This window comes from Elgaria multicarinata, chromosome 19 (genome assembly GCF_023053635.1).
Source record: "Elgaria multicarinata webbii isolate HBS135686 ecotype San Diego chromosome 19, rElgMul1.1.pri, whole genome shotgun sequence".
Classification (NCBI taxonomy): Eukaryota; Metazoa; Chordata; class Lepidosauria; order Squamata; family Anguidae; genus Elgaria; species Elgaria multicarinata.
This window is the reverse complement of record NC_086189.1, coordinates 20,033,260-20,058,903: the sequence shown is the minus strand read 5'-3', so window position 1 is coordinate 20,058,903 and position 25,644 is coordinate 20,033,260. Positions and strand designations below refer to the sequence as shown.

The 25,644-nt window shown below is 46.7% G+C and overlaps 1 protein-coding gene across 2 annotated transcripts in view; it reads left to right on the top strand.

Moving 5' to 3' along the window:
- COL5A1 (collagen type V alpha 1 chain) overlaps positions 1-25,644 on the top strand; it is a 145,968-nt gene that overhangs the window by 43,855 nt on the left and 76,469 nt on the right. For both annotated transcript variants that reach the window (XM_063144675.1, XM_063144673.1), the window contains exons 5-9: positions 16,393-16,524; positions 17,975-18,133; positions 18,777-19,010; positions 19,945-20,103; positions 22,381-22,437. In XM_063144675.1, coding sequence (XP_063000745.1) covers positions 16,393-16,524; positions 17,975-18,133; positions 18,777-19,010; positions 19,945-20,103; positions 22,381-22,437 — 741 coding nt within the window. The remainder of the gene's footprint in view (positions 1-16,392; positions 16,525-17,974; positions 18,134-18,776; positions 19,011-19,944; positions 20,104-22,380; positions 22,438-25,644) is intronic.

The window sequence follows — 25,644 nt, the reverse complement described above, 5'->3', positions numbered from 1 at the left end:
TTTTATTTATTTATTTATTTATTACATTTTTATACCGCCCAATAGCCGAAGCTCTCTGGGCGGTTCACAAAAATTTAATAATAATAATATATAATTATTATTAATATAATAATAATATAATAATAATAATAATAATAATAATAATAATAATAATAATATATTTCTTACCCGCCTCTCCGATTGGATCGAGGCAAGCATAAAATACAAAAAATACTCATTAAAAACATGGCACACACTGTTTAAAAACATCCTAAAAGCATCCTAAAAACAAACTAGGCGTGATCCCTTTGTGCCTAGAGAGCTACAGTTCTTCAGCGAAGGCCAGCCTTGGGCTCAAAGAAGAGACGGGAGAGCTTCAGGTTAACTTGCATTCATCGGTGATGTTTCTCCATTTGGGTGCGATGCGGAAGATGTGGCCCAGAGGTAGGGATGAACGAGAATGCCGCGTTCGCAACTTCGTATGTGACTGTGAGCATGTGTCTGTCGAAAACGTTCCTACATGGCTGAGCGTGTGTTTGCATTCGATTTGCGCAAATTTCCTAAATGGACGGAAATATCATAATTTGTGCAAATTTCCCTCACAGATCCTGTGATCCTCTTTAATCAATGGAGGAAAGTTAGGAAATTTCCATCAGTTGAAGAAAGTGAGGGGTTAGGCTAATTAGTGCAAAATAAGTAAATTACAGGGCAAAACACAGCACCAGAAAATCTTTGAGCACAAGTTGGTGTAGATTGAGTTGGACCAGCTCACAAGGAAACGAGCTGAGGTCCAGGGAGGGGGGGGAGTTGATGAAAGCTTGGAGAACTTCAGCTCCCCCCCCCCATGCATTCCTCTGGCATCCCTACCAGAGCAATGACTCATACTGAGGTGCAGAAGGAAACCTCCTCTCTCTGTGTGTGGCAGCTTTGGGCTGGCAGATCCCTTTCCATGTCTGCTGCTATGATCTTGCATTTGGGGAGTCTTTGCCATGGCGGGCTGCAAGTTTGCAGCGCAAAAGGGGGGCATCCTCCATTTCTCCGCTGAGCTAAGAGCCAGACCCCGGCTCCAGTTAATTCCACACACGCACCACTACCTTCACCACCACCACCTTGGGAAGCGGCCAAAGGGAGTAGATTTACGACGTTGGCTTCACATTTGACCCCTTCTGCCAAAACTGATTTCACTTTTCTCACTGCAAAGCCCTTAAAAGCAAAAAGTACAGAAAAGAAAGAAACGCTCAAGCACATCACATGGAGTGATGGAAAATCTAAAATCGTCCGAGCCAGATTCTTTTGTACACTTTCTATTAGAAAAACGGACCGCTCTCCGCAAACTTTATATAATTTATGGTTTTAATAGTTGGGGGCTCACGTCAGTTTTGATCCTCTGCTATTGTTATTTGTTGGGAGGCTATTTTTTTTTCTCCTCCTGGAACAACCCTGCTTTGATCAACTGGAATAAATCACCAAGCTGCTTGGGGGTCGAAGTTTTTTTGGGGGGGTCTTGTGGTGTGTGTAGGGGGTTGAGGAAGTTATAAGTGTTGCCAGAGGAGAAAAAAAGTTGAGGTTCTGCCACTGGAAAAGTTTGTGCAGATTTTGCAATCTAAGCAAAGTGGAGGAATAGCTGTTTTCCTTCCGCTGTTCCAGTCCTTCCCTTGGTGGCAATTCGTCTGTTTAATGATCCTCCTCTGCTCCGTTGTTATATTCACAACCACCCTGTGAGGTAGATGCAGCGGAGAGTCTGTGATTGGCCCAAAGCCATTCAGTGAGCTTGATGGCTGAGTAGGGGCTCTGCCGTGACGTAAGACAATAAAGAGGTCTGCTGTGCAACCCACAAAGCGTTATTCAGTAAATAGACACCTGAAGGGAGTGTGAAGACAATGAGCTATCCTCTAAGCATAATTAGCCTAACAAAGCAAAGCAGTTGCCTATCAACTCAATGGACATTTTCTTGCCATGCCTGGCAGACTTTTACCAAAAACCCTTATTTATTTTATTTTATTTTATTTTATTTTATTTTATTTTATTTTATTCATTTATATCCACCTTTTTTCCTCCAAGGAACCCAAGGTGACATATGTAAGCCTCCTCCTCCTCTCCATTTTATCCTCACAACGACAACCCTGTGAGGTAGGCTGGGCTGAGAGTCTGTGACTAGCCCAAAGTCACCCAGTGGGTTTCCATGGCCAAGTGGGGACTAGAACCCAATTCTCCCAACTCCCAGTCCAACACTCCAATCACTACAACACCCTTCTTCAGGGAGGGTCTTCATGTTGTAACCTCTGGTGAGTGGTAACCTAGCAGGCCGCCTCCCACCTCCTCTCAACTCCGCTCGCTTGTCCCTGCAGTGGACTCTGGGATCTGTCAATTCCAGTGGCCCCTCCCTCTCTGAAAAAGACTGAGTTCCCAGGGGCAGGGAAGGTGACCTCTAAACCTAAGCCTCCTGTCCAATAAGCTCCTGTGAAGATTCCTCCTTGACTCTCGAAAAGTCTTGGAGAATTGGCTGGTTTTCCTCCTCCTCCTCCTCCTCCTCTTCCTCCTCCTCCTCCTCCTCCTCCTCCTCCATCTTCTTCTGGCCCCAAATCCAATTTATTTATTTATTTACTTTATTACATTTATATACCGCCCCACAGCCGAAGCTCTCTGGGTGGTTTACAACAGTTTAAACACACCAGGGAGACTGGGCCTGATCCTGTCAGGCTGGAGCTCAGTCCTCCCAGTCCAACATTCTAACTGCTACATCTCACTTGAAGCTTTTGCTTTTGGTCACGAAGCTTTTCAACCTTTGGGGAGGGGAGGAAGAAGAAAAGCACATCATTGACATTTGCGCAAAAATGCGCTTCAATGCCATACATACGCACGACGCATTATTATTTTATAAAATGGCCTGCAGGGATAAGACAGGAGAGAGAGGGTAATGTGTCTCCTCCTCTTCTTTGCACAAAAGAAATTAAAAGGGTGGTTTTGTAGGGGTTGGTTGGTTGGGGAAGCAGCAGCAGCAGCAGCAGAATTCCGTATGCTCCTGACATGTACCTGGCAGAACAGGCCCTTTGGCAGCTGGCTGAGAGCAGCCCATTCGTTGGCTCATTGGATTTGATGGATAGCATGAGATGAGCGCACCATTTGCCTTCTGGCTTGGGGTGACATCCGTAGGTTGGGTTTCCCTGTTGGATAATGAGAGCGCACGGGTGTGATTTGTTCCATGGAAATGATAGCCTCCCAACTGTTCTGTCCTGCTGGACCCTTTAGTTCTGTCCCCTCCCTCACCCCCAAATTGGGGAGAAATGGGTGACACCCCCCCATGCACCCACCCATGCGCTGTGCCCTCCTCTCTGCCTCCTCAACAAGCGGCAGACCCATAACTCCACCGAAGGAGGACTTCTCCCACCTGCGTTTGGGAATCCATTCAGAGCCAGGGATGCACGAGACATCCATTTCTCTTTGTCCCTGGCTAGATTTTATCCAGCTGCCACCTCTCGGAATAGAACACGGACCCAGGTGCAATCGATGAATGCGTTCAGAACATGTGTACATCTGAAAAAGGCACATAAAACGTGTGCCTTTGAAAAACATAAACAAAGACACTTTAATCGATGAGAGAGAGAACCCTGTGCATGGTAAACACGTGCATAATTAATTGTTGCATTTGGGGAAAACATGCATGATATTTTATGTGAAAAAAGGAGGCAAAGCTTGCAATTTGATACAGATGTGAGTCAGATGGAGGAATCCTGGTCACCATGGTGATTGGACTCTTCCCCAAACTGACTTTCTCCTGGCGATGATGCCACTGAGCCTGGTGCATGCTGCTCCGGGTATCAGCGTCTTCACCCAAGAAACAAGGCGCCTCTTTGCATGTGTGTCAAGCAGCAATGGGGTGTCTCCAGGATCTGCCCTACTGCAAAAGGAAGGGGATTTCTAGGAGAGGAAGGATCCTGCCCACAGGGGATCCCACCTCACTGCCTACACAAAAACCACAGCCTATGTCATTCAGCACAGTCTCTCTGTGTAGAGTAGGTGCAAGTCCCTACACTGGATTGGGACTTCAGTGTGGTAGGAAAGGGAGGCTTTGAAGAACAGGATTAAACTGCCTGCATCTTCTCTCAACTAAAAAAAATGGGCAGGGTGGCTGCGAGACGCATCTTCAAAATAATGTCTGGTTTGTCCTTCACTCCCTGGTTGATGGAGGTCGCCCCACCTCTCTTCACTCCCCACCTTGAGATGTAAGGTAGGGGCTGCCCTCCTACACACACGGGCTCTTCAACCAAGACAAGGGAGATGCAATGCTGGGAACCGTTGTGTGCCCGGCTGCCAAGACCTACGGCAGAGCTGCTCATAAGCTTTGGAGAGGCCTCCTCACCCGCCCTGAATACGCAGCAAGTGCTTAGCGTTGGCACTTTGCTCATTGTTCCACACTATCTTCAGTCTCCACGTGAGGTGCGGAGGGACATGGGCAGCGGGAACAGGACCAAACACAGAACGCGGACGCAACCTGCAATCAAGGTCCACACACAGACTGCCCCTCCCACAATCTCTTTGACGGCATGTGGACATTTCAAAAATGTGCACAACTGAAGCATGCATTTGGAACCGTAGCTCAGTGGTACAGCCCCTGATTTGATTTCCGGATGCATCTCTAGGTGGGACTGGAGAAAACACCTGCCTGAAACCCTGAAGACCCATTGCTGCCAGTCAGTGCTGACAACACTGGGCTGGATGGACGCAGGGCCTGTGTGTTTTCATGAATCGCAGAGGCTTGGGAGAAAAGAGTGTGCATCATTTCCCCGCCTGCATGTTCCTTTCTTCGTCTTTCTTTCTGCTGTGCAAATCAAATGGCTCCAAGAACATGGAAAACCCATCTCTTGCCAGAGGAAAGGTTTTCTTAATAGCAGCCACATGCTGGCTCAGCTTCTTGAGATGAATCGCATAAACGAAGCCATGCTGCAGTCTGCAACATAGATCATACATGACCAGTAATGAGAAGCTAATTCCGGGCAAATATTTTGGTGAATGAATCGCTCCCCCTCCACACACCTTCCCCAGATTTGTTTGATGGAAAACATTTCTAGCCAAGTTGTGCATTATATCTGGATGTTTCCTCATCCTGCAGATGATTTCTCTTGTTGTGTGTTTTAGGGGCTTAGACAGCCTGGTTTGCCTTGATAGGGTGCTGAAGTCATGTGATGGCTCTGATTTATGCCCTGATTGGACGAGACGTTCCGTACACTGGATTTGTTTGGATCCAGAATCTGCTTCCCATGAGAGGAAGGAAGGGATTTTCCACAAGAGCTGCGCTCATGGAAGGCCCCTCTGGCCGAATCTTGGTGAACCCCAATCCCATCTTCAACCCATTCAGCAAGGTCCCTTGGCTCAATGTTTAGCACTGGGGGTGCAGCTACCCTGGGAAGGGGGGGAGGACAGGCAAACCTGGTCAGGTAAACTGCCATCAGACCAAATGGGTTCCCTCCCTCCCTCCCTCCCTCCCTCCCTCCTTCCTTCCTTCCTTCCTTCGGCTTTATTTCTTCAAATGTAGGTCCCAAGGTCTCAGCCCTGCATGGGAGGCTTCAATTGCTCAGGAGTGGCCCATGTCCCTCCACACCTCACGTGGAGACTTTGCACATGCTCAGGGGTTTGGTTATGTATTTATTATACTTCTACACAGCAAAAGCTCTTTGGCAGCTCACAACAATTAACACCATAAAATACAACAAGATAAAACAAAGATTAAATCTACAGTAAAGGGGGGGGGGAGAAACAAATTACAATTTTAAGTCATTATTTTTCAATGCAATCTCACCCTGCCTATTTCCTTAAGGAAGGGGTGTGGCCAGAGATACGTGTATTCGTGCAACCTGTCTGTGGCTACAGGAGGAGGACAGAGGTTACAGGACCAAAACCTAACAGCATCTGCAAAACACTCCCCCGTTTTCACTATACTTTCTGCCAAATCAAACCTCTGTGGTTTCCTTGGAGAAGGAAGGAGACGCTAATTTTTGGATTGGGATTATTTCTCTTTGGGCCTCCCGGATATATTTCACTGCCCCGATATGAGAAATGTAAAGAATTTATGGTTCAAACATGCACTAATTGTACCGCAGATCCGAGATGTCCTCACTTCCTTTCTGTCTCCTCCATCCACTGCATGGACCATTTCAGCTGAGGCATGAGTCACTGTGGAAAAACATCAAAACAAGTGTAACCATCTTATTATGATTTGTTTTGGTTAATGGGGACACAGAAAATTGGGAATTGGAGCTGGCTGCATTTTCCATTTGCATGGAACAAGCTGGTGTGTGTAGGCAGATCTGTTTTCTAATTTCTCTCCCCACTTCAATCCTCTGTATGTTCAGACAGGAAAAAAAAACCCTACAATTCCCAGCATATTACCTGCAGAGGTCAGTCCAGGCCTGTAATATTAACTGGTCATTTGTATTATTGCTGCCACATTTTGCAATTAGCTAGCTCATTGGTTGAAACTCCTCTGTTCATGATAGCACTCTTCAAATACTTGAAAGGTTGTCACACAGAGGAGGGCCAGGATCTCTTCTCGATCCTCCCAGAGTGCAGGACACGGAATAACGGGCTCAAGTTAAAGGAAGCCAAATTCCAGCTTGAAATCAGGAAAAACTTTCTGACTGTTAGAGCAGTACGACAATGGAATCAGTGACCTAGGGAGGTGGTGGGCTCTCCCACACTAGAGGCCTTCAAGAGGCAGCTGGACAACCATCTGACAGGGATGCTTTAGGGTGGATTCCTGCATTGAGCAGGGGGTTGGACTCGATGGCCTTGTAGGCCCCTTTCCACTTTACTATTCTAGGATTCTATAATTCATAATGCTCACCTTCATAGTAAGCCTGGATCCATGTCTTCCAAATTTGCTATTATGTTCAGAATTGATTGCTAAGGCTGGTAGTTTAGCCTGTAAAATATTTTTAAATATATGCATTTTGTTTTTATATTATATTATATTATATTATATTATATTATATTATATATATATATATATTTGGTGCAGATTTCAAACTGATCTATATATCTGGCATTTTTGTTGTATGCTCCATTACAGAATACTAAAGCCTCATGTGGGCTAGTAGCTGTTGCAAGCCTGGCTAATAATAGCCATTAATAGATCTATCTTTTACCATGATTATTTTTAAAGCGATCTAAACTGCTGGTTATCTCTAGCACACACATATACTGTTGCTGTGAAAACTGCCATGAACTGATTGTGTGGTGCTTGAAAAAGTATTTTCTTTTTTCTGGGCATCAACTTCATTTAGCCCCAAGTCCTGATACTGGGAAGGGGCGTTTCCTTCATTTAAAGACTGAAAACGTGTTCTTTGTTTGTTTTCTTAAAGTATTTTTTGCTTCCTGCTCCTTAACACAGTCCCTGCTCACAGGCCTGCGATCTAAAAAGGCGCAACACGCAAGGAGAAAGGAACAGGGAGGGATGAGGGAAGAGAGTCGCAGGCCTTTCAATAATTCTGGCAGAATGCTGCTGGTTCCTCCCGTCCGCGCATGCTCATGGCTGGCTCTTCCTTTCTTCCGTTTGTAAAACACGGTGAGATTTGGAAAAATGGAGGAGGCCAGTTTTGCTGGGGTTGCTTGGTGGGTTTGAACGCTGGGGGAAAATGTCAATCCCTGGATTAAATGCCTAAACCAGGACCCGAACATCATAATGAAGGTTCTGCCCAAGAAGGAAACATAATATTGAGCCGAATGAGGAAAGCAAACCCCCAAGCACAGGGCAGGCAGCTGAAACTCTTGTGAGGCCACAAAGATGCAATCCAAGGCCGGCCAAACCCTTGGCAGGCTGGAGCCCCTGAATTTCGGCTGACGAGGGAGTTTTCGCAGTCCCTCCAGGCGGCTCGGCCTCTCCAACAAAAACGCAGCGATTTCCTTCACAACAGAAGCCTGGCTTGGATCAAGAGTCTGCCGATTCTGAGGAGACGGCCAGCTCCCTCCATGACGGGCAGCCGGCCCGGATGTGCCAGCAACAACGTTCTAGCGCTGGACCTGGCTGTTCCCGGCTCCAACTGGCAGCCCGTGAGCTGTGTGCGAGGCAACTTGAGCCTTTCCGTTGGCAACCACATGCAGCGGTGTGGGAATGAGCAAAACCATGGTGGCGGGCGGGGAATTAGGGTGCGCGGTTGAACCGAGCTGGGTTTCGCTTGTGCAGGCTGGGGAATTCCACCTGATACTTATTACAATTTACGATTGCAGCATTTTCTCATTCATGCCAGCCAAACGGCATTGCTTCTTTTTTTGTTACCTGTGTAAGTTATTTGTGGGTCCCCAGAATACCAATGAGCATGAAAGAAAGGCAAAAGGGCAAAAAGTGCATCCCTAGGCATGCTTACTCAGATTAAACACATAAATAGGATTGCTGTCTAACTAGCTTACAGTTTCTAAGGATCCCTGATGGTTTAAAAGGATCCCTGGATAACTTTTTTGAGTTTCTGTATTTGTGCAAATTTGCAGAAATGTGCAAATTTTCCCCAAATGTGTGGGGTGGGACCCCCAAATGTGCATTTTTACATTTTAGGGTGGAAATAGAATTTTTGGCCAGTTGTTGTTGTTGATGATGATGATGATAATGATGATGTAATGAGTATTTTTCTATGATGAAATTTACACAGAATTCCCAAAGATTAGAAAAATGGCCCACAAGTCCATGGAATCTGCCCAATTGGGGAAAACCCAGTCTGCTGTGGAATCCATGGGTTGGATTCATAAAAATCCAAATTCATTTGGTTCCATTGAGGATTTCTCCACCATCCTTGCCTGCACTGATAACACAGCTCAATGAGAGCTGTCAATCCAGAAAAGATCTGTAAGAAAGACTATGATATACTTGCTGTGTTGGCTACTGCCGGGTCCTCCTCCTCATAAGTAGACCTTTCCTCCTGAGTCAACCCTAGATAGAACTGTCTTCTGGTAGGCAGGTGAGCGTGGTGATTCTGACTTTCAAGGTCCCACCTGATCCATCGCCACTCGTGGACTGGAGAGGAATGGGAGGAGAGCTAGGACACCCAGCAGAGCTGTGGTCAAAGGGATCCTTTGGGACCTCAGATGAGGCATTCCTTCAACAGGGCTTCTCAGGCTACCCCATGTTTCCTAGGCGAGTGGGATGTGCTGAGGAATCTAATGCGGCCACATTTTCTCCTCCAACCTCCTAGTGCCACCAGGAAAGGGATTTGAGTGCCACCTCAGTGCTCAGCCGGAATGTGCTGAGCATTCTGCACATCACATTGAGTTCTAGATTTAAGATCTAGAACAGATGAAAAATGGGGTTCAAAATAATTCATCCCGCAGTCTAACACTCAGTCCAGGAAGGAAGGAAGGAAGGAAGGAAGGAAGGAAGAAAGAAAGAGGGAAGAAGGCAGTTATGCCCCCCCTTCTCAGCTCCCTAAACCTGGGCCAGAAGCCAACAGATGCATCATGCATCCCGTTTCCAACAGATCAGGGTTTTCTCTCCCCTCATCCCTGCAAAGTCTTGGAGGCTTCCCCTGGTTTTCTGTTGTGGGCTTCTGATCAGCAGCCAAACCTGTTTTACAAAAGGAGATGATATATTTTTACAGGGTTTGGAATAGCTGCTTTGCGGGGTGTGGGGGTGGGGGAGAGGAAGCCTAAGAGTTTTTGCAAAAAGGGATTGTGCATAAATAACAGGAGTGAGAGAGGAAAATAAGGGATGCACGGGCAGCCGACTGAAGACTGAGACCGTGCAGAAGGAAGATCGCTTGGGAGGGAGAGAGAAAAAAATTGGCTTCAAAATGGAAAGCGATTCACTTTTGCAGGCTGGAAAATGTTAGGATTGCCTGTCTGTTTTGGTTTCTGTTTTCTCCAGCCTTTTATTTTTCGCATCCTTGGCCCAGGCCAAGGATGTCAGGCTGAGAAGGCCAACTTAACCCACAGAGAGCCGTTCTTGGCTGAGATTCCAATTTCTACCATTTTGGAAGAGCTGCCGGCAGTCCCATCCCCTCTGTCACTGTTCATGCAGCAGGAACAGAATTCTAAGTCCAGTTCAATGTCTACTCAGAAGTAGGTTCAATTTCATTCAGTGTGACTTACTCCCAGGTAAGCCTGTGCAGTTTTGCAGCCAAGTGGTTTTTACGATGCCTGGAACTTCGTCGGCCTCTGTGGCTACTTTTTTTGAGTGGGATTTCCTACTTCTGAGCAAGAATGTATGTAGCATTCCACTGTTTATCTGTTTTGGGGTCTTTTTACTTGTTGGCTCAATTATCTTTTTAGTTTATTGGTTTATCTTCTCTCTCTCTCTCTCTCTCTCTCTCTCTCTCTCTCTCTCTCTCTCTCTGTGTGTGTGTGTGTCTGTGTCTGTGTATTGTACAATATTAGAAGCCATCTTAGCAACTTTACTCTTTGGTGTGGTGACTTTTTTCACCAGCCCTGGACTCTAGTGAGGACAGCCAGAGCAGGTATGTGTGGGTGCATAGGTGTGTTAGATAATGGCACCCAAACCACAACTGCAATGGGAGACCCTGTCTCTTCATGTCTGTTTCCACGGGGCCTTTGCCAGAGAAACTCCCACCGGATGACATCCTAAATTATATTGGCCATTGCACGTGCTTCTTTCTTAAAAAGCTGGTCCTACTTTGCTTTTTGATATTTTTAGCAGGAGCCCTAGCTGAAGGATTGCTTTCTCCTCTTTCCCCTCTGAAGCTGTTGTAACCTCTCAGTTATTCCATTGCTCTTTTCCATTTGTTCTGGGAGGCTTCCATATCCACCAGTTTGCTGCCCTGGCAGATCTATAAATAAATGGCTTGCTGTGTTCCATTAGCAGTCATCCGCCCCCCTGCCCAATAATAAGAATAACAGCGATTTTTCTTTCCATATACAGCTACCTCATGTTAAAGTTGCCAACTGAGGAAGAAAATATTGACTAGAATGTGGTGAAATTTGAAAGTGAAGCCGCATCGCTTCACAAAAGCCACGGCGGTTTTTGGAGCCGGCTCTCAGCTCCATATGCTTCCAATCAGCGAGGGCTTTGGTGCTCCATCCCAGAATATACAGCTCCCTAGTAAGCGAGAGAAGAGAGCAGCGAAATTGCAGATGTAGTGAGAGGAGGAGGAGTGCCCCTTCCTAGGGCAGAAGAATGCAATCTGAGAACAAAAATAAAACAAGAGCTTTAGTGAAAGGAGCAGAAGTTGGTAACAAAATATTTCTTTGAAAAAGAAAGGCAAGAGAGAGGTGCATTGTGCTTTGAGTGCCTTCGCCTCCCTCAGTGAGTCTGCCTGCTCTTCCTGTTTCTCCCCATTGCTGCCATGAATGGCAGAGGCTGCTGCATCTCCTGGTGCATCTCCTTTTCCTCCTTCTCACCTCCTCCGTTGTCTGGGCCAGAGCGAGTGGCAGGTGAACAAGCAGGTTGCAATGGGGGAGAGGAGGCATGGGCCCCTGCTTGGATGAGGGCCCTCGTCAATTGCCCCACCGTGCTGTCCCTTGGCACCAGCCCTGGAACCATATGGGATGCCTCCTGCTGTACTGGAGTTGGCTTTTGTCGTAGTTTACTTACTAGGAGTCCTACTAAGTATGTAAAAGATCTGAGTCACAAGTGCTAATGGTTGAATCGGTCAGTGTCCGTTTCTCATTTTTCCAATCTGTCAGTCGCATTTTGGGGATCCTTGAATCACAAGCAGGCTCCGAGTTGTACAGCATTAGACAGCAGACGATGTTTGAGGCCATGTTCTGTGCAGAAGGTGGGAACTGGGAAAATAAAATATGAGCTGAAACAAATTTCTCATGCATCCCTAATTCAAAGTGGAGGATTTGGGCGATGTGACATGATGTGTATTGAGGCTGCAGGCATGGGGGATAAATTTGTGTTATTTCATATTAAGCTGGGCTCTTTTTCTGTGTGTCTGCACTTTGGCATAGGGATAGGAGAAGAAGGTATGTTTGCGCTCACCCAAAACCTCCCGATTTCACTTTGAAGCCATGTTTGGCTAAATATTCGCAACACGTTTTCTTCAGTTCACTCAAAGGGGACATGTGCACATTTGGAAGAGGGAGAATGTGCATTTTTGTGCACCTTCCCCGTCCCAAAAGGGTGCCCTTCCATCCACTATTGACTGAAGTGCAGTGTGCATTTCAAAGTGTGCATTTTCCAAAAACATACACATTTTTCAAATGCAAGTGAGAGTACAGAAATGTGTGATCCTTTTGTGAAGAAAATATACTCCCCAGTTCGCATTCAGCATTGCTACTGGGGCAAATTCACATGCTTAGCAACCAGAAACAACCTCCTACGTCCCTACGTCGATGTTGGCAGACTAGAATGAGCGAGTGGAGGCAATACATTTTGAAAGTCATGCTGGAGTCACTAAAGCTGTCACAAGAATGTGCTAAAACAATCACCCGGTTTATTGAAAGCAAATTGGCACTAAGTCCGGGTATTTTAGGCCTTGGCTGGCAAGGATGAGTCCATGTGTTCATTTGTCACAGTCTCGCCAACCCCATTTTGTTGGAGTCGAACTCCTGGTGTGTCGTTTCTGTTTTGGTGAGCGATGCGTCGCTGTGCTTTGCCAAAGCTGCCGTCCGTTGGCTGAGTCATCTTGGAGCGATCGGAGCTAGAACATCTCTAAGAAGAGGCAAATATTCTCATACAATGTAAGCAAACTCTTGAGTAGTTGATGGAGCTTTCCATTGGTACCGGGATTTGTATTTCTGGAATTGTTTTCATTTTATTGAGAGGGTGCAGTTTTTCTGTGGGGTGGGGGCAACACTGGAACACGGTTTCATCATTTTCTGCAGCCATGTAGTCAGTGTAAATGCAGGCATGGCTGTGTAAAAATGGCCACACAAGTGAAAGGAGCAGAAGAGCCATGTTGGATCAGACCAAGGATCCATCTAGTCCAACGTTCTGTTCACACAGTGGCTGACCTCTGGGAAGCCCACGAATAGGATATGGTTGCAATATGGGGATAGGCTGTAGCTCAGTGTGACGGAGCCCTTGGTTTGTACACAGAAGGGCCCAGGATTGATCCCCGGCTTCTCCGGGTAGGGCAAGGAAAGAATCCTTCCCGAAACCCTGGCAAGCCGCTGCCAGCCAGTGTTGACAGTACTGGGCTAGATGGACCAAAGGTCCGACTCAGTGTAAGGCAGCTTCCTAAGTCCCTATGTCCCTTCCCATCCGTGTTCCCCAGCTAGGGATGTCCATTGCTAGGAAATCCCATTCTTTTTTTGGCTTGATGGAATTCTGTGGTGTGTACGAATTGTTGCAGGCTGTTCCCAGAAATCCAGGAACATTTCTTCGTGTGTGTGTGTGTGTGTGTGTGTGTGTGTGTGTAAGATTCTGCAATTTGCACAGATTCGCTCTGGTCCGTGGCCCCCTGTTGTGGCGTGGGTCCTCAACAGGTGCCAACCAGATCTATTCTTGGCTCGAGCCTTGTAGGCCATATTCAAACACACGTGCCTTTGAGGCTTAAGGCAGGTACCAGAACCTGTGCAGCTTATTCTATATTATACAATCTGCCAAGGGAATAATATTTGGGTCAGTTCTAGGGAGAGGTCTCTCCATGAGACTGTCGTCTATCTGCTCTGTGGGCAAGAGAGATATCTAACTGCTTTCTCCACCCCACCCCCCATACACTCCTTAGTGCTGGGGGTGGAATTCATAAAGGAGATTGCTGTCAGGGGAGATTAATGGGTGATTTTATATAATTTTACGTAGGTCTGTGTCCATTTTACTTATTTTAAGTAGAGATCCACAGTGCTCCATTGATTCTCTGTCATTTTACATTATCTTCACATTTGTATCTTTTGTCAAATGTTTGATTTGTGACAGTCTGACAACTATGTAGAAATAAACAATTCTGATCTGCCATACATAGTGTCTGCTATTAATGGCACTACCTGGTTGAGGATCAACTCCAGTCTTGAGGAGGGTGGGGCAACATGGCCTCTGGTGTCCCCACCTCCTCTCCAGCTAGGGTGGTGGTGCCCCGAGCTACACTGGACAACTGGATCTATTCAATCTCTCAATTTCTGCACAAGGCTGCACAAAAGCACTAGCTTCGGTGCACGGTGGTGAATTTAAAGGCAGCCTTAGACCTGAGGCTGCTCATTAAAAGTTCCTTGAAACTGTATCAGCTTTTGCACAGAATGAGCAACTCAATGCATCCAGCAGTTGAAGTCCATCTGATTCCTTCATGCAAGGAAGAAAAGCAAAAAGCAAAAGGAAGATAGGTGTAGGCCTTCTTCATGATATGCTCGGATTAACACTTCAAGGGGGTTTGATGCCCAGCATCTGGAAAGTCACTTGAATTAACCTTTTCACCCCAAAACCAAAGATTACAACCTCCGGAAAGCTAAGTAGCTAAAAATGGAGCAATAGGTTAATCCCCAATGCTGTCTGGTCAGGTTGAAATTTGGAAAGAACTCTGTTTGGGCAGGAAACCTGGCTGACAACCTTTGCAGGTTATCTCTCTCTCTCTCTCTCTCTCTCTCACACACACACACACACACACACACAGAGAGAGAGAGAGAGAGAGAGAGAGAGACATACACACTTCCTCACACTTATCTCATCAACTGTCACTCTCCAGCGTGACAGAGAAGCAGAATCTAAGCTGAGGCTATAAAGATAAAACACAGGCTTGAATTGTTCTGTCGGATGCTGCCAGGTGTGTGAAATAAGGCTTCGGCCCCCTGGTAACGCTGAACATGATTGTCACTCATGACTAGAGACACTGATGAACCTCTCCAGGCTCAGGGTACAAACTTCAGGGCCTTGTGATGCTGAGCCTAAAGAAGAAGAGGTGGGCATTCCATGATAGCCAACTTCTTCTTTGGCTTGGGTTGAAATCTAAGCCAGAGAAGAACTCATGGCCCTTGCACCCACCCGCCCAGCTCTATGATCCCACAATTTCTTTCTCCCTACCTTTTCACAAGCCCAGGCAATGACATCAGAAGCACCCCAGCCGAGGAAGAGGGAAGTGAAGCGACCGCCCCCTCTCTCTCTCTGGGAGGCTGGTAGATCCTATTTCAGTGGGGTTGGGATTCCACTCTGGGTTTTAGTTACAATGGCCCAGAAGTGTGAAGGTGCTATCCAAGGTGCTGGACTCATTTTGAGCACACACACACACCCAAAATGCATCTTCCAAAATGAGGGGGGTGGCAGATCATGTCAGCCTCCCTGCCAATAAAAAAGTACTGGTGTTGCAGCCCCACGAGCCACGCTTCCACTACACCACCCTGCACGTTGGCTGAACAACAGGCGTCAGTTCCCAGGCTTAACGGGCTGCGATTTTGCCCCCACTCTGAAGCAGCTGCCGCTGCACCCACAACTGGCAGCAACTTCCTCCAGATGTTTCCCCTTGTTATTTGGATGCATCTGGGCGCTGGCAAGAGGAGGGCAAGAAAGCAAGAAGGCCGTTTGTACATCTTTGGCTCCAGCCAGAGCTAAAGTGGATTTTTGGTGGCCAGCCAAAGCATAGCAAAGGGTTTCCTGAGGCGTCACCTCAGAGGCAACTGTTTAATTCAGCACTGTTTAACAGGCTTTTGTTAGTGAAATTATTTAACCCTCTCAGTATCAGAGTGACATCAAATTGAACTTTCCCAGAAAGAAAGAAAGAAAGAAAGAAAGAAAGAAAGAAAGAAAGAAAGAAAGAAAGAAAGGCCAGGAAATGTACCAGCAGAAATGCAAAACTATTCACTATAACAACAATAGCAATAACAACATCCCTCTGATTTCAGTGAATGAGGCCCGGATAACCTACCCAATACAAGTCCTAGAGAACTTCAGCTATTGGCAGTATACAAATGCAATAAAACAAAACAATGAATAAATAGTTATCAGGCCTATTATGGATGAGAGAGTGGAGTTCTCTGGAAGCAAAAGATAGCAAGCAGAGAGTTTCTCAGGAGGCAGCAAATTATTCTGGAGCGCCCTCCAAAGGGCACCATTAGCTCCCCAAACCTCAGGACACCCATCTGAGTCCAGGGTGTCCTTCCAACTTGCAACTGAAGCTCCTTCCCCTCCAGTTGCTTAGGGAACAGAGGGAAACAGGGGTTGGGAGAGATGAATTGCCTTCACACAAACATACAACAGGGCGTGCAAAGCAAGGACAGCAAAATTGTTACCTCCCTTAAGCCGGCAGTAAGAGTGCGCAGGAGGAGGGTGTTAAAGAAGGATGGGAAAAAGCCAGGAAAATATAAAACAATCAGGGTGGGGTAGATGGGAACCATCTGGGGATGTGGGGAAGGGTGCATGGCCATTTGGGGCACCCCATACGACCAGTCCGGAGGTTCCGCAGTTTTATGTCTCTGCGGCCACTCAGCAGGATCTGTCATTGCAGCCTTGAGGGTCATTGATCATTTGTTTGGGGTGTAGGGAAGGCTGCCCAGTGCCTGGTGGTCCATTGTTGAGTGCCATCTTTGTTTTGTCATTTTCCCCAGGGCGACATCCAGCAGCTCCTCATAGCAGACGACCACCGAGCGGCCTACGATTATTGCGAGCACTACAGCCCGGATTGTGACACGGCCATCCCAGATGCGCCGCAATCCCAGGATCCCAACCCGGATGAATATGTAAGTGGAAAGGGAGGTGCAACGGCCACACTCGGAGCATCCTGGGGAACTGGAAGGCAGGCCGGAAGGCCAGGGGGAGAAGCGCTGGCCTCCCACGCTGCTCCTAGCCTGCATAGGGAAAAGTGAGGTGGGGCAGTCCAGAAGACATGCACCACCCAACCATGTGGCTTCAAGGGGCTTTATTTTATTTTTATTTATTTATTTACATTATAAACTTAGGAGTCGCCTTTCGGACTCAATGGAGTTGTTGGGGTGAGTTTCAATTACAACAATTTAAAAGCTTAAAAAGTAATAACTTTTAAAACAATTTGAAAATGTTAAAAACAATGTGGGGACTTCTAAAAATGAATTCGCTACTGTGGTGAGATAGGTATGTATAAATATAGTCTTATGGGGATGCTATATGTACACACACACACACATTACGTAAACGCAGACAGACATGGCCACCACAGTGGCCTGTCTCTGTTTTGATACGCATGGGGTTCATAGCCTTAATACAGTCTGGCTAAAATTCTGTAAGGTAAAGGAAGATGTGCTCATGACAGCGCTGCCACCCCAAAAGTCCTCAAGTGTGTAGGCTCCGCCACAGAATTCTGTGTGTGCATCACAAATGTCTGAAAAAAATATTTCTTTCTAACCACGTTTGTCAGATGAATTTAGAAGTCTACGCATGTTTTTGGAACTCTGCCTAAACACTTTTTAAATTTTATTCTATTTAACTAAAAAACATTAGCCCACAGTTAAGAGTGAAACACTCTGAAGGTGATGTACAGAATAAAATGTGCATTAGCACTCAGGGTGGAAAGTGCTTTTTTTTTTAAAGTGAATTTCTTAAAATCTGCATTTTCATGCTTCATATTATTTGGGGGGGTTCCCCACATTTTTGATGCATTTTTTAAAAATACAGGTTTCCCCACTTTAAAATGTACACTTTCCTTTTTTGAGCGAAATGAAAAGAAGAGCACAAATGAATGAAATTTCAATGTGAACGTACCTAATCTTAAACCTCTATGCAAACTGAAACTTGGTTATCCTTCAATATGCTCCTCTGAATTTTGCAGTGGATCCCTCCAGTCAAAAAATGTGTCCAAAAACGCATGTATTAGGGGGAGAATGCACAGAAAATGAAATGTACTGAATTACTGAAAATTTACATGTATTATATTAAGAAAATGGTTTGCAAAAAATCAAGGACATAAATCGAGGCAAAATTGCCCATAAAAATGTGTGTATGAAGAGAAATGCATGCAAAAAATGCACGCGTGCACATTTTTATGTGGACTTTGAAAAGCAAATTCTGGACGTTTGGGATGAACCAGACTTAAGGATGGGGAAATGAGAAATGGACAGATGTGTCCATCCACAGGATGTAGCATTGTTCCACCTGGCAGAAGGGCTTTCGAAGTCCATCGCATTCAGAGGTTCAGGTGTTGTGCTTGTTTTGCAGTACACTGATGGGGACGGGAACCTGGAAGTTGAAGGAGAGACATACTATTACGAATACCCCTACTATGAGGACCCTGATGATACCGGGAAAGTGGTACCAACTACTGCCCAACCTGTGGATAATGAAGAAGCAGCCAGGGAAATAACAGAGACCACTGAGGTAAGGGATTGTGAGATGATTATGACACAGGCTGTCACATTTAGAGGGGTGAACCCAACATGCCTCCCACACCAATGTGGCATTTCTGAAACCTTGATGCAGCGTGGGCAGGATAGCAGGGAAAGCACCTGGTCTCTGCTCAATTGCTGATGAGTTGGGTGGGCAACTCCCACAGGGGTTCCTCATTAGGGGTGTACATGGATTCCATTTGGCTCGCAAAACATGCCAGCACTCACCGTTCAAAGGTCTGGACACCAGCGCGAGGCTGAGTAGGTGTCCAGCAAAAATATTCGCAAATGGCTGAACTCACACTCTCATCCATCTTGTTCCCAATTCCCAGTTTGATTTGGGCGAATTTCCTTATTTTTGCAAGTTTCTTCATGTCGCTGTATTTTGGACAAATTTTGTGCAAATTAGGTAATTTGCTCAAATTAGGGAGAGATTGTATTCTGTCTCCCTCTACTGTTGTCAGATTGTTCTATTTCAGATCAAGCCAATTCAGGAATTTCCAGAGTAAAATCCAACATAAGCCCTACTTAGAGTAGACCCTTTAAAATGAATGGTTTCACTGGGGTAGGGGTCATGGCAGGAGGTAGCCTACTTGTGCCTTCGTGTCACACTAACCCCTGGTGTTTGGACACAGAGTCTCGCCCCTCCATCCACACCACCCCCACCAGTCCTGGAGAGCGCTCAAGAGGAGATCACGGAAGAAGAAAAGTTGGATGACTATAACTACGGAACCCTACCTGATGAATACTACACTCCCCTCCCCTATGATGATCTCTTCGAGGATATTGATGGTTTGGACAAGCTTCCGGAAGGTGGCGTGGAGGCAGAGGTTCCCACCAGCACCGTTATCACCTACAACGAAACGGATGTAATTCCCTTTGCTTGGAACCCCCTTTTTTTTCCCCTAGCCCCACTTGGAGATAATAGGGACTGGGAACTTCTGCATGCAAAGCAGGGATTCTGCCACTGAGATATGGCCCCCATTTCCAAAGAGAAGCTTGTGTTGAAGGATGACACTCAGTAGATGACAGGGAGGAAGGAGCTCTTCTACCCAGAACTAAGTCTTCTATGAATGATTTAGGGCCAAGAACCCCCTGCAAAAATGCACCATCCCCTTCGATCCACACTTCCCTGAAGAGAGATGACCCACCACTACCAGCCTCCCACTGAAACAGATACCTGCTGGAGAGCATGGGGGTGGGTTCTAGGTGGTCTCGCAGTTCACATGGGTTCTAGGTGGTGCTATCAGTTCACATGAGTTCACATGGGTTCTAGGTGGTACTCTTAGTTCACATGGGTTCTAGGTGGTGCTCTCAGTTCACATGGGCAACAAGAGGGACCATGTGAAGGTTGACCCCTGCACCAGAGAATTTCCCAGAACGTTCTTCAGCCTGCATAGGTTCCATGGCAGATGAATTGATGTGGAAAAGGTCCCTTGGAATGGCAAATGGGAACACCTTTGATGTGGAGGAAAGGTTGAAAGTCTTATAGATGGTGTGTCATGGGATGATTTCCATTTTAGGAGCAACATCCCAGTGATGAGCAGGGTTAGAATGCCAAAAATGCCAGCATAGCTTACATCTCTTTCTGCCCATGACTAACCCTTAGGAGAGGTGTTCCATCTTTTTAGAATTGTGGAGGGAGGGATGTGCAAAATGTGGGAACCAGCAAACCCACCAGTGGTTGGGAGAAACGGGTTGTGGCCAGAGAACTCCGGAGGACCACACTGGCACCCCAGCTGGGCTGGTCCTGGCCTAACATCCTCCAGTCCTTTCTCATATGGTCCCTTCTTTTTTGCTCAGGGTGCAGGACGAGTGAGCGAAGGTGGAGAAGACCAAGACAAGGACTTCACTGTCACAGATTATGGAGATACCTACTATGACGGAGGCTACTACGACAGAACGGACTCTCCGGATATTGGGCCTGGGATGCCTGCTAACCAGGACACAATTTACGAAGGGGTAAGGAAAGAATTGGCCCCTAGACCTCAGTCAATGGAGGCTGATGGGTCTGATTTGGGCAGGGCTGTGAATCCATCCTGGATTTCAATCAGAACCAGGCAGAAGCCCAAAGGAGCTATCCAAGGTGCTGAACCTATTTTGGGTATTGGATGACAACATCATGTCCAATTATAACAAGGGTGTTAAATTAGAACAGTTGTTCCTGGAACTGAGCAGAGGGGAGGTAACATTGCATTTCATCTTTGTGTAAGATGTGAGTGCTGTTGAACCGACTGGTGACTGCAGTGCTATCGAATTCAATTTATGTTTAAGCGGAAAATGGCTAAGGATGTCTGATACAATCACAATTGACTTCAAAAGAGGAAACTTCTCTAAAACAAGGGAAATGGTAAAAAAAAAAAAAAGGAAGTTGAAAGGGAGGGACAAGTGGGTTCAATCTCTCCAAAACTCTTGAGGATTACTCAAATCCACAAGGCTAGAAGCTCAGCTAGGGTGAGTGTTGCAGGTCAGGAAAGACAGAGCCATGTCTGAGAGGTCCCCAGTGTGGTTGTCAAGGCGTGTCAAGGAAGCTATGAGAGATAAGAAGGCTTCTTTCAGGGAAAGAAAGTCTTGCCCATACAAAGACGAGTTGGGCCAGGGCACACAAACTTTCAGAAAGAAAATGTACTTGGATCATTAGGGTTTTTAAAAAAAGGATTTTCAGGAGCATATCAGTAATGTCATTAAAGCCGACAATAAAACATTATTTAAATGCATCAGGAGCAGGAAACTGACTGGAAAGGTCTTTTGCATTACAACCTAGTCAAAGGACTAATGGCCTCAAGTTACAGGAAGCCAGATTCCGGCTGGACATCAGGAAAAACTTCCTGACTGTTAGAGCAGTACGACAATGGAACCAGGTACCTAAGGAGGTTGTGGGCTCTCCCACACTAGAGACATTCAAGAGGCAGCTGGATAGCCATCTGTCAGGGATGCTTTAAGGTGGATTCCTGCATTGAGCAGGGGGTTGGACGTGATGGGCTTTTAGGCCCCTTCCAACTCTACTATTCTATGATTCTATGACTATTGCCAAAGATAAACAGAATGGATCCTTTGCATCTGTCTTCACTGCTGATGATGTAGGGCAGGAACCTGCCGTGCCTGAACTGATGTTTCCAGGAGGGGTGTCTGAGGAACTGAAGCAAGTAGTGGTGACCAGGGATTAAGTTCTAGACCTTGTTGACAAATTGAAAAGAAACAAATCCCTAGCTCCAGATGGTATCTGTCCAAGAGTTTATAAAGAACTCAGATGTAAAATTCCTGATCCTAATATAAATAAATTGTTCCTAGGGATGTCTCAGAAATCTGCAATGGGTTCAAATGAGGTTAGATTTCTGTGATTCCATCCTGTGGATTCATCTGCAGTTTTCTTTCTAGAATTGTATGCAAATTTAGTCATGCAAAAATACGAAAAAAGGAACCACTGAAAATCTGCACTGTCCTCCATAAACCAAAGCACAAAAGGGCGTATTTTCATGAATGCAGACTTTGCAACATGAATGCAAGTTTGGGAAATTGAAAGTAGAGATGTTGCAAGAGTCCACGATGGGGGGGGGGGAGTATGATAATTCCCTCCCTGCACACCCCCTTGCCTATGATGTTGCATAAATGGCTGCTTTACAGCCACCATTTGTGCAACATTATTTTTTTTTAGGAAATGCCCAAGGTGCCATTTCTACACAAAATGGCGGCTCACTTATGGGGACAGACAGCTGCCGCACCTCCTCGTGGGGCTTGCAGACGCTCAGCGAGTGGGTCTGGGTGTGTTCAGAGGCTTGGTGAGTGGGCCAGAGGGGTGAGTGGTGGTGGCAGCTCAGCGATTGCCCAGAGAAACTGGACAGTGGTGAGCCTGTCCATCCCTAATTGAAAGGCATCCAATTGTATTAATGTGCGGATACCTGAATGCTTGATAAATACGGATGGAATGAATTTAACAAACTCTTGTCCTTCCTGCTTGTTGCTAAGCTCAGCCTCTGTACCAGAGGACTGGAAAGCAGCCAATGTAACACCAATCCTTAAAAATGGACCCAGGCCTATCTTGGGATGTTTGAGTTGCAGACATTGAACACCCCTTTTTAATGAAGGCGATGGCAACATCTTACTGGACAATTGGATGTTTTGCTTGTGTCCCGCTCGGCTGACAGCCCCTGCCGTCCGGTGGCAATCGGCTGAGCAAATGAAGCTGAGTGGTGCTCTTGGTCCGTTGGTTCTTACTCGTGTTTTCCTTGTCTGACGCAGATTGGAGGGCCACGAGGTGAGAAGGGCCAAAAAGGCGAGCCAGCCATCATTGAACCGGTAAGAGCCCCGGTCCTTGCTTTGCATTTGCTTTGTGGCTGGAGAAAGCCCTGCCGCACCAGGGTAGAGGGAACCCACATGTCTGCTCAAACCTCCGTTGGTTATATTCTCTGTGCGCAAGGGGTTGTCCAGTAGAGAAACAGAACGCCTCTACAGCAGGTGTATTGAACCTCTTCTAGCCCGAGGGCCAAATTCAATTTCACAGAAGCTCTCCAGGGCCACCTTCCAGTGGTGGGTGTAGCTGAAGGCAAAGGGGGTGGAGCCGGGCGGAGCCAAAATGCCAGTGTATTTTTATTTAAAGCTCTGATGATCAATAACTTGACCTTGTGAGAGACATTTCAACCTTTTAGAAAGGAGGGGAGACTGTACAAAAGCCAGGGAACCAGTGAATGATTGGTTGTCAGAGGAAAGGGGTGGAGCCAGAGGAAAGGGGTGTGGCCACCCGAGAACCCCAGAGGGCCAGATAGGGATGCTTTGGGTGCTGGATCTGGCCCACGTGCCTGACATTTCCCATAGAAAAACCTGGTCTTATTTTCTATTGTTTGATGGCTGAAGGCTGGGATCACATGTATGCCTGTTCCTCCCTTGGTGGCTCTATCAAGTAATCACCTGCATGTGTGAATGTGCCTTCGCACCAGTGTCAGTTCAGTGTCAGGACTTCCCTTTGGCCCAGCATTGGCAGGGCAGAAGTGGTTGTGTGAAGCCGCCTCTCTGAGAGCCTCTAGTGGCCTGGAAGGTTCAGCTCAGGAACGTTTACTTTCAGTAGCTAACGTCTTTCCCCCCGATTTGTATTCATCCCCCCATTAACCCCCCGTTGGAAGTCTGAGAGTAAAGCTCAATTTCCCCAGCTGCCTCTGCAGCGTCATTATCATTGATCATAAAGGGACCCTCAGGGCCGCTTCGCAGCTTCCCTTTTCATCTTCTAGGGACCCGTCCAGGGTTTGCAAACGGCCTCTCACACATCGGAAAGCGCAGCTTAAGAGTGTAAGGGAAGAAGCACACCAGGGACTCGAGGCCACTGGACTTTTTGTCTCACCTCTGATTAAGGAAGGGAGAGAAATCTCTGTGTTTCCCACTTCAATGCAAACTTACCTAATTTTGTGGAGCGAAATTCACTTATCCTTCGAAATTAGAAGTGAGCTGAATTTTGCAATAGAGTTCTCCAATCAAAAAAATGCACGCACACAGCCTGCCCCAAATCCTGTATATTAGGGAAATACGCACACAGACATGAGTGCATGAGTGATGCTGTGAAGACGCAGAAACGGAGTTAGCAACCTTTGCTCAGCCCTCCTCCCTCCTCATCCACGCAAGTCCTGAGTTCCGCACCCTCTTCCACAGTTGTGGCTTCTCCTTTCCTTTTCAAAGCAGCCCCTCCTTAATCTTCTTCCTCTCAGCCTCCACATCCGTCAACCAATTAACCCAGTTTTGCTTGGCGGAGCAGCCCAGGCAATGGCGACTCCGTCTGACATGTGGAGTCAAAGGTTTTCATGTGCTGCTCCTGATGGTTTTTCCCGTCAGGGGGAAATGAACTCAGAAACAGCACTGGCTGTCACTGCTTTCCAAGACATCTCCTCCTCCTCCTCCTCCTCCTCCTCCCCCTCCTCCTCATTCATCCACAGTCTCCACTTTGGACACGAGAGTCGAAAGGCCGTGTGTATGTGGAGGGCAGCAGGGAGTCAGCAATTCATCCAACCCAAGTATGGCAGGTTCTGCTAAAACAGTTGCATAAACTCCTCTCTGCAAGGCGCTACGGAGAGAGAACAAAACACAGTTCGGCTTCATCATCCCCAAAGAATTTGGCAGCTCAAGCTGCTTGCAAAATGCTGGACCGCCGAGCTGAACGGTTTGCCAGAAAGTAAACAAGACCAAATGCTGCTGCCTTTTCCTCTCTTTGTTTGGCCTGTGCAAAGGAGGAACATCTAGGGCCTATTTCATCGAGATTTACAAAGCGGGCCTTATCTATATGGCAAAGGCTTAGATGCAGTGAAGGGAGATGGGAATATGGTCCAGGTCTGATAGGGTGCCTCCCCTGCCCTCCCCTCCATGGACACGCAGCGATGAATCTCCCTGGTCTGTGCGCCTGTGCCTGTGGACGCTTTCCTGTGAAATCAAAAGGCAACATTCTCTTGCAATCTGCAAGCTACAGTTTTGCAGTGCACAGACGAGGGCTGCACACTTTTCCCACCCCCGAGGGCCGCATCCACTCCTTCTCCTCTTCCTCCTCCTCTCTCCTCTTCTCCCTCCTCCCAATTCTCTTTGGATTTCCTACTCCACAGCTTCTTCTCAAAAAATGAAATGCAACACAAATCCGTGCGCATTTGCACCCGACCAATTTGATCATAGAAAGAAGCGTATTGGACTTTCCTGCCATATAGCTGTTAAAGAATAGCAGAGCGGTGTCCAGTCCTCCTTCAGTACCACAAATATGGCTGAATGCGCAGGGATTCCCACCCTATGCACTCCATGCTCCAGGCCTGGTTGGGCAAAGTTTTGGTTTCTCCCACATTTTTGTTGTTACTTGCTACCAGACAAAGTGATGTCCGGTGGGGATTTTTGCTGTGCGTGGAAGGAGGTCTGTCCTCTCCTGTCTCTTGTGGATGGAGGGGTTTGCAGAGCCTTTGAGGACCCTTGGCTAATCTCTCTTGGGGGGATGAGTGAATAGCCCCCTCTTAATGGGCACAGCTCAACCAATTGACCAAAACTTCAACCCCACCTGTGGGGAAACTACCTTCCTCTGAGGGTGGTGTCATTTGAGTTCAGGGCTGGCTCACTTCCCCTGATTGAACTGAGTTGACATTTCCTGATTTATCATCATCATCATCATCATCATCATCATCATCTGTTTGATCTGAGGAACAAGCCTGTCTTGTGTCAGGATGGGTAAATCTATCAGTTTTGGTTTCTCCTGCAGTCATTTTTTGAAATTCTCAGGTTCTTTTCTGAATATGAAGAACTTTGTGAAGTTTGTTAATTATATGTACATGTCTATATACACAGCAATGCTCTGTGTGTGTATGTGTGTGTGTGTGTGTTGAAATTCTCATCCAATTGCTCCAGATAAATTCAAGAGGTACAGCTGTTCCTAGCATGGGAGAAGACCATGTTGTACCTCCCTGCCGTGTAGCTGTTAAAGTTGGGGAGCCTGTCAGAAAAGGACATGGTGACCCTAATTTGGCACTAAGATGGTTGACCATGTAAGGGTCC